Genomic DNA, 9,570 nt, shown 5'->3' on the forward strand with positions numbered 1-9,570 from the left:
CCAGAGGCTCCTCACTTGAGACAGGCGCTAAATTGTGACGGGGTAAAAAAAATGAATTGTGAGATCTCAACCCTTCCCATTTATATACCTCTAGCCAGCGTAGAAAACACAAAAACACAGTAATACGCATAGAAAACTCAGTTTTAAAGAAGTCAAAGTCCGATGATCGAGGAGGTAACAGAAGAAACTAAGCAAAATGACAATGATACATAAATTAACAAAAGGCTACTATACAGTTACTGACATGCCAGATCCAGAACCTCAATTAAACTGATTGTAGCGTATGTCTTCATTCGTCATATGAAAATTAAACACGATCCAACCCGTAAGTAGTTTAGTATCATTCCATCATAATGTATACGAGAAGAAGATAACCCGTACCATGTCAACAACTTGTTTTAGAATAAATGTGTTTATATCCGATGCAAAGACCCTATGAATGAATCAAAATTAATACCAAAATATGCTATCTTTTATGATGAGTCCTATGTAGACGAAACGCGTGTCTGGCGTACTAAATTATAATCCTGGTACCTTTGATAACTATTATGACCTGACAACAGTAACGTAAATATATCCGTTATATGTATGGATATTATTTTGTATGCCCTATTTATGGGCATTATGTTTTCTTGTCTGTGCCTCCGTTCGTGCGTTCTTTTGTCCGTTCGTTCGTCCGTCTGTCCCACTTCAGGTTAAAGTTTTTGGTCGAGGTAGTTTTTGATGAAGTTGAAGTCCAGTCAACTTGAAACTTAGTACACATGATTCCTTTGATCCTTCTAATTTTAATGCCAAATTAGAGGAGTTACCCAATTTTCACGGTCCACTGAACATAGAAAATGATAGTGCGGATTGGGCATCCGTGTACTAAGGACACATGCATGAGTCATACTTGTTTTTAATATATTTATGAAAAGTTGCAGCGTGGATATTTACATCATAAATTTTGAAACACATGGAAATATTTTTTTGAGTATTGGTAAAGTCTTCTCATTTGGGTCACAAAAACCTAAATACTGAAAAATACATGTTGGTGCGCACGCAAATCACGCGAAGTTTCTAGCATTGTTTGATTGTGCGAGGAAAATACGACCATTTGTATGTGTCCTTGGAAGTTTGGATATGTCTGTAACTATGTTTGTATATGGTTTTGTCTGGTACTATTGTCGATTCGCTCAAACATGATTGATTGCTACTAGGCTTTGTATCAGTAACTTATTTCATTTCATAAATTGGTTATCACTTTATGAAATCAAATAAGTTGGATTAGTAATCGTCTCTGCTAATGATGGTAATTTTAACTTGTTTAACATGTTTGTGACACTGCTCGGGTAAACGTAGTTGTTTTATAGTAGGCTAGCTAGGCGCTTGTCATGTTACCTTTTCAAGTTTTAACTGTTGGACTTTCAAATCTTATCAAATATATATATTGGATGTTTACCCATAAGATTAATTAACCAACCAGCAAACTAAAATTGTATTTTTTTCGTTTAATAAACTCGACTATTGTGAATAAGCTAACGTATAAAAAAATAAGAACAAAATTTATGAACAAAAACATAATTAATTTATTATTCACAATCTCTTGATGTCATCAGGTTGATGATGATGATGATGATGGTTTCAATATTTTTTCTGGATATATTTAAAAAATAATCATTATGAAAACATTGATATGAACCAAATAAAGGCGTATGTGGTTGCAAAAGATAGCTTGCTTTATTGTAAATGCTTTTAAAAAAAATACTTTCAGGTACTGTTTATCATATCATCTCGTGAAAGATTCAACCTTGGCATTCTTTGGATATGCATCAGTCTCTCCCGAGCTCTGTTTGATCTTGGTAACGGACTTGATAACTGAGAGGTTTCCATCGATATTTGCTTTAACTTTTTGTCGATTTCATAAAGAGATTTTTGGTTTCTTCGAATCTGTGTTTGTTCTTTGATGTTTTGGTCAAGAAGTTCTCTTATTGCGTTCTCTTCTTGTCTTAAAACCGCTAAAGCTGCCTCTTGAGTCTGTCTTTCACTGTCAAACATTGTTGTCATCCTCTGTAATTGATTCGACGATGACAAACCATATCCCCGAGAATTCATACTTTTGATAGCCGCCATTTTTTCCGATAAATTAGAAATTGTTCTCTTGCTTGCATATTTGTCTGATATTTGCGGGATGCTGTAAGGTATTACATCTAATGCTTTGTACTCCGTACTAGCATTATCTTCGTAATAGTCCTCTTTCTTTATATGGTCAATTAATGTGTACTTTTTCCCCATAAAAGCAGTTTCTGCAACATTTGTGTCTAAAATTACATCAGCTACCCAGCTGTCCATTGACGTCCGTAATACCTCGATAAACTTTCGGAAAACACGCATCCCACTTCGACGTAATACACATAGCAGTATATGTACCTGCGATTCGTTGCTTTCTCCCTGCAAAATACGAAGACATTATGTATTTATATAGTTAATCATGTTATATATACTGTTATAGAATGAGTGCATATTCATATACGAATAGAAATTGTATGTGTGAAGAATCGCACACCATACTTTTAAATGAAGTATATATTTGACAGTTAAGTTTAAATAAAAGGAGTTTTTGTTCTTCGACCAATATTAAAAACGATAAAAAGAAACAAACGACAACCACTGAAATACAGGAATCTGACTTGGGGAAAGCACATGCAAAATTGGCGGGTGTTAAATATGTGAGCGTTCAACCCTATCCTACCCTTACTTGGGATAGTGGTGTTACAGCACAACACGAAAACAAATTATAAGAATCAGTTGAAAAAGGTAAAAAAAAATCATTAAAAAAATGAAAAAATGGAAATGATTGAAGACACTTGCTAAATTTTCACATTGTATGGGGCACTAGTTACGATATATATAATATATATATAAAAATAATAACAGATGTAAGAAGATGTGGTATAAGGGCCAAGTAGTATTTTGTTTAGTTCAATCATTAATGTGAGTGAAATAGTGAAATAATAATTCGTAGTCAGTATTGTACAATTTTGTCAAACTAAGCTAAGAAACATTGATGGTGAATTATTCACATGCAAGTGATTAACTCAACTTAATTGAATCCGTATGCATGTGAACTTTAATTTAACCCCGTAGCTAGGGGTGGATAACGGAAGAACTGTGCGTGTTCGGTTACTTAAAGGAAGAGAATGTCAACACTGAAAAAGAAACAAAGGTAAATCATTTGATTGACTGATTCGATCCACAAAAAAACATCATTTTTGTACAGGTAAAAACGATTATTAACATTATTAATCTATAATATGAAATTAAACAGACCTAGAAAAATCCAATTGCATGAGTTCGCGTTCTATTTATATCTATATTTATGTTTATATCGCTTCTATGAACATCGGAGGTCAACTAGATATAGTTAATTAGATGGCGTCAAGACTACAACACATGTACGAAACGAGGCTGTATATTATCGAGTCAATGCCCTGTAAATTGTTTATTTTAGACTTTTTAAAATTTGAATAAATGTTTTACATGTAGTTATAAATCAAATATGAGAATTTAAGTCAAATCGGTGAACATGAATTTGATAGCTATAGTGATCCTTTGAATATTCGGCCACGATATAGCAATTTTTACGTAAAGGGCATACGATACAGTTTCGATCGCATGATGATTTTTTACGAAAATGTGCATACAAGCTATTTTTTCACATAAGCAATTCAAATATGGAAAAAAATATACCTTCATGTGTCTAAACAACCACTATTAAATGATTGAGCTTTACAATTTAACGGAATGAGTATAGCTTAGTTGTTTAAACGAGTTTGCTAAGTTGTTATCACAAGTTATCTAAGTGGTCAAAATGAGTTACCGAACTCGTTAAGGGACTTATCATTTTTTTATCTGGTCAAAATAAAGGGGGGATCAAGTTTTTTTCTGTATGGGGAGAAAAGGTGGTTCAATTTTTGTATAGTTTCAAAGTGGGGGATCAATGATTTTTGAACATAGAAACAAATAGTTTTAAACATACTTAAAGAGACAAAATGTCAAGAAGAACATTACAACAGTAAAATGGAAATATATTTTTACCACCCTCCATATACAATTAAGTAAGACATCACATGACTTTGGTGATGTATGAAGCTGCCATATGTGTCATTTTGTCCCATATAAAATGCAATGGTGCTTCATAATTCGAATGATCCAGTCTTTATATTACACTGACTTAGATCACTTCATGAACAAGCATTACTGCCAAGTTTTGTTATAATCAGCTTAATAGTTTGAGAGAAATGAAGTATAGATTTATTAAAATGAAATCTATTACCGCAATTTGTGCAAGATTTTGACCAAAAATTCAAATCATGCCACATCATGAAGGAATAACGCTATACAGTGTAGAGCAATAAATTCTCCAATAAATGATCAAATATTCAACGTATCTGCATACGAACAGTTGAATATTGATACAAAAGACAATAATATTCCATTGGGTCCATTATACAGTGGAGATCACTTCTAACCTCTCATCAAATCTGACAGTTCTAGCTAGAACAGTTATAACCGAAAACTGATTTGATCAGACCCTGACAGCTCTTCCCTAGAACAGTTTTAAACAGTTCTTCCTAGAACTGACCAAATCACCAAATTTTTTGTCAGTTCTACGACTAGAACAGTCCTACGACTAGAACAGTTCTACAATTAGAACTGATTTGGTCAGTTTTACGGCTAGAATTGATTTAGTCAGCTCTATCCATAGAACAGTTTTAATTAAACATAAATAAGTAAAAAAAAAATAGAATATATATATATATATATATATAATTCTCATTTAGAACTGTTCTTGACTATAATCCGGACAGTTTTCTAATGAGAGCCGTGGTGTAGTGGTTAGTGCATCGGACTACTAACACTAAAGGTTCCTGGTTCGATTCCCGTTTGGGATGAAAATTTCAGGAACTCAATTTTCGGCTCTCCCTTGACACCATTTGCGAGTATGGTCTTGAGGAAACGATGATTGTCCGTCGGAAGGGGACGATAAATGGCTGACCCGTGTTAAGAGAGAGCCATATCTCTTGCACGTTAAAGACACCCTTGTAGATTTCGAAAAAGAGTAGGCTAATGCCGCTACAAGGCAGCACTCGCACCCGCAAAGTGGAAAGGGATTAATATAAGTTGCAAAACTTGTTTCCCAATCCACTATAAATAAATATGTTTAAGCTAATGAGAGGTTAGAAGTGATCTCCACTGTACCTCTCAATCCCTCATTTTGTACTTTTTGGTCTAATAAATCCAAATTGGGGGTAACTATCACACATTTATGAATGAAGTGTATTTTATGACCACAAAAGGAAGGTTGGGATTGATTTTGGGAGTTTTAGTTCAAACAGTTTAGGAATTAGGGGCCAAAAAAGGGCTCAAATAAGCATTATTCTTGGTTTTCGCACCATAACTTTAGTATAAGTAAATAGAAATCTTTGAAATTTAAACACAAGGTTAATGACCATAAAAGGAAGGTTGGGTTTGATTTTGGGAGTTTTGGTCCCAACAGTTTTTTAGGAATAAGGGGCCCAAAGGGTCCAAAATTGAACTTTGTTTGATTTCATCAAAAATTGAATAATTGGGGTTCTTTGATATGCCGGATCTAACTGTGTATGTAGATTCTTAATTTTTGGTCCCGTTTTCCAATTGGTCTACAGTAAGGTCCAAAGGGTCCAAAATTAAACTTAGTTTGATTTTAACAAAAATTGAATCCTTGGGGTTCTTTGATATGCTGAATCTAAAAATGTACTTAGATTTTTGATTATTGGCCCAGTTTTCATGTTGGTCCAAATCGGGGTCCAAAATTAAACTTTGTTTGATTTCATCAAAAATTAAATAATTGGGGTTCTTTGATATGCCAAATCTAACTGTGTAAGTAGATTCTTAATTTTTAGTCCCGTTTTCAAATTGGTCTACATTAAATACCAAAGGGTCCAAAATTAAACTAAGTTTGATTTTAATAAAAATTGAATTCTTTGGCTTTTTTGATATGCTGAATTTAATCATGAACTTAGATTTTTGATTATGGGCCCAGTTTTCAAGTTGGTTCAAATCAGGATCCAAAATTATTATATTAAGTATTGTGCAATAGCAAGAAATTTTCAATTGCACAGTATTCAGCAATAGCAAGAAATCTTCAATTACACAGTATTGTGCAATAGCAAAAAATGTTCAATTGCACAGTATTGTGCAATAGCAAGAAATCTTCAATTGCACAATATTGTGCAATAGCAAATATTTTCAATTGCACAGTATTGCGCAATAGCAAGAAATATCTAATTGCACAATATTGTACAATAGCAAGAAATTTTCAATTGATTGGAGTTATCTTTCTTTGTCCAGAATAGTAGTTGAATCAACTTAAATCATTGTTTTATACAATGCACAATGTATATTCACTTTTACTACCAACTGATAAATTAAAACACTCTTTACCATTCAGTGATAACAAGCACTTTTTGTTACATTTTAATATTTTATGATGTATTTAAATGAGTAGTTATTGTTGCAAACTCCATTTGAAATTTGAATTGAGATCAGTTTTGAAAAAAGGGAAAGGGGGATGTGAAAAAAAATGGTGCGGGGGGGGGGGGGGGGGTTAATTTTTCTCATTTCAGATTTCATAAATAAAAAGAAAATTTCTTCAAACATTTTTTTGAGAGGATTAATATTCAACAGCATATAGTGATTGCTCAAAGACAAAAAAAATATTTTAAGTTCATTAGACCACATTCATTCTGTGTCCAAAACCTATGCTGTGTCAACTATTTAATCACAATCCAAATTTAGAGCTGAATCCAGCTTGAATGTTGTGTCCATACTTGCCCCAACCGTTCAGGGTTCAACCTATGCGGTCGTATAAAGCTGCGCCCTGCGGAGCATCTGGTTAAAAAATGTTTTCAAGATCACATGTTCTTTTAAATGAGACGTCGCAAGGTCACAGGTCGGATTATACCATGTTGGAGCCCCATTAATCTTATTTAAGCTTCCATTACCTTTCCTTATGAATCCGTAATCCTATAAACATTAATCGTAGACTAACCCCTAATAAATTTGTATTAAATGCTTACACAGAAAGAATGTTTTGTACATTTGGTTTTACCACTTGTGATCGATTACAATTTGAAATAATCGTATAAATATTTTTAAGTGCAATAAAATGTACGAACAATTTGTCCCAGTGTATGAACCACATTTATATGGCATATAAAAACACAATGAACAGATTTTATGGCCAAAATCTTAGCACTACAGTTGTAAACATATATATGACACTTAAAAAAAGCGTTGTATGCGATATGCAGTGACCTTTACCACGAGACATCTCGTTGGTACTTCGACAAATGCGCAGCACAAGTGCGACGTTTAAGAAAAGGTCACTCACAACCGTGAAACTCAATCGTTCAAATTAATTCTGAATGACAAATTTGAATACACAAAATCATTCAACAACAGAAAATATATCACAAAAACTAAATATCACTCCGTAGTCCATTCCTTGTCTGTCGCTTCTCACTTATTTTTTACGTGCATGATTTTTGATATTGAATCAAAAATAATTATTCATTTATTATTTGTTGAAGAGTTTATTGTGTCCTAATGCTTAAACCCTAGCAATTTCAATCGTGGCATATTATTTCAAACAACTTACTTTCATTTTAACATTAGCCATATCATTGAGAACTCCGGTTGTTCGTAGCTTGCCTACTATTGACGATGACAAAACCATGTGTCGTTTAAGAAATCCTTCATTTTTATCAATCACGGCATTCACTATTTTGTCTTCGTCTGAACCGTAGTCTTTACTTAAGTTCAGTCTGTACGACATGGTTATCAGTACAGTTTAATTGTACATCAATACTGTTGATTTTTTTCTCAAGAAATTAGCTAAAATATGAAAGTTTAACATAAATCAATTTTGATATAACTGTTTCTGTTCCGAGTTAGCTGATCTACATTGCATTCCACAAAGAATGGCATGTCGCTCCTTGACAATATACTATATAAACATAACCATTGTCAATATCAAATAATATTCTCTCTCGCTATGAACAATAACACCTTTCTACAGACATGTATTGAAAAGTTTAAATTGTAGCACCTAGCAGTTTAAATTCTAAAGCTTATAGACCTAACTTATAATTCACCATTCAATGATTTGAAATGTTATTCCTTTGTTCATCGGAGACTTCAATTTATTTTCTGTCAAGAAATCATTTTTCGAAATAAAAGGAATACGATTTAAAGATTTTATTTTTGAAAAGCAAATAATTCATAAACATTTAGTATAAATGGTACGTTGTGTGTACAACGTTTAGGTCTTTAAAAAGTCTGTATTTTAAACTGTGTTACTTAAACATAAAAAGGGTAACATAATAACCCCAAAAATAGTCTAATAGTACACCAAACCATTCTCACCATCAAAATCAAATTCCTATGAACAAAAATAAACAATTGGGAACAAGATAAGATTTGATGCAATTATCATTCCATTCTATATACCAAACATACTTTATTAAATATGGGTTAAAAATGTAAAAGGCAACTACCGTACGAATTCAGAACGACAGTTATTTATCTGTGACTACTGTGGTATTTTTTTCTCGGCATTGATCAATTGTTCCCAAGTCAGACTGAAACTGAGGTAGAAACAAGATCTAGAAAATAGTGGATAACAGGATAGGGTGACCAAGACGTTTCCAGTACAAAAGTAAAACTACAACACCAGTGATGTTAAAATCGTGTGTAAATGAGAGTTTGCAGATTGCAGAAAACAAATGTCGTACAACAAAAGGATGCGAACAGAAAATATTAGGAGGCCGAATTTGCAACAATACAAAACAAAACAATCGTTATAATCGATGGTGGAAATGAAGTCTCTTTCAAAAACACCCAGAACCTTTAAAATTATGATTTAATGTTACAAATAATAAGATGCATTCCAAGCGTATATTGAAATTGTACAGACAGAAATTTGACCAAGAAGAAATGTAGAATATATGTACTTTTATGCAAAGGATTCCAACATAAATCAACATTAAATTAGCTAATTTAAAACATTTTGTTGAAACTCAAGAGTTGGCAAGCCGTACTGTTTGTTTCCATTTACTACAATACCGTGATACAATTCACATACAAAAGGCAGTGGCTGACTATTTTGCAGGCACCGGCAAAATATAGCAAATGAACTATTTTGCCGGCTATTATTAAAATATCATAATTCAAGTCGGCAATATAGTTTATATTTCAAAAGTTTGATTTGATTTTTTAAAAGTTATATTGATTGACGTTGCTACATTGTATACTGTTTAATCGAATTAATCAGCCAAGGAGTTTTTTACTTTATCTTTTTTTTTATATATAAAAATACAGTTAAAAGATCTGATATTTTCATTCTTATGCATACATGTAGCATTAAACCGACTGACTTTGGAAATAATTTGAGATACATGTTTAGATATAATTTCATTACAACAAATGGATGCTCAATATTTTTATTTTGTTTATTTCTTGTAATAAATTCTTATTCGTTATTTACAC

At 32.6% G+C, this 9,570-nt stretch overlaps 1 protein-coding gene across 2 annotated transcripts; it reads right to left on the reverse strand.

The window, feature by feature from the left end:
- Window positions 1-1,695: 1,695 nt before the first annotated feature.
- Window positions 1,696-8,121, reverse strand: LOC143067480 (uncharacterized). Of its 2 annotated transcripts, none has more exons than XM_076240787.1 (2): window positions 7,678-8,121; window positions 1,696-2,426 (listed from the first exon to the last, which is right to left on the reverse strand). In XM_076240787.1, the coding sequence occupies exons 1-2, from the start codon at window positions 7,856-7,858 to the stop codon at window positions 1,750-1,752; spliced, it is 858 nt and encodes a 285-aa protein (XP_076096902.1). In that variant the 5' UTR covers window positions 7,859-8,121; the 3' UTR covers window positions 1,696-1,749. The 2 variants fall into 2 exon arrangements, with proteins under 2 accessions (XP_076096902.1, XP_076096900.1); XM_076240785.1 differs by having other exon boundaries at window positions 1,696-2,430; window positions 7,682-8,119.
- Window positions 8,122-9,570: the final 1,449 nt, after the last annotated feature.

This window comes from Mytilus galloprovincialis, chromosome 3 (assembly GCF_965363235.1).
Source record: "Mytilus galloprovincialis chromosome 3, xbMytGall1.hap1.1, whole genome shotgun sequence".
Taxonomy (NCBI): Eukaryota; Metazoa; Mollusca; class Bivalvia; order Mytilida; family Mytilidae; genus Mytilus; species Mytilus galloprovincialis.

Bases quoted from the DNA above. Each gene is read 5' to 3' on its own strand.
- LOC143067480 (XM_076240787.1), bottom strand. From the start codon at position 7,858: ATGTCGTACAGACTGAACTTAAGTAAAGACTACGGTTCAGACGAAGAC. The intron at 2,427-7,677 runs GTTGTTTGAAAT...TTTTGCAGGGAG, and splicing joins TAATGTTAAAATGAAAGTAA to AAAGCAACGAATCGCAGGTA.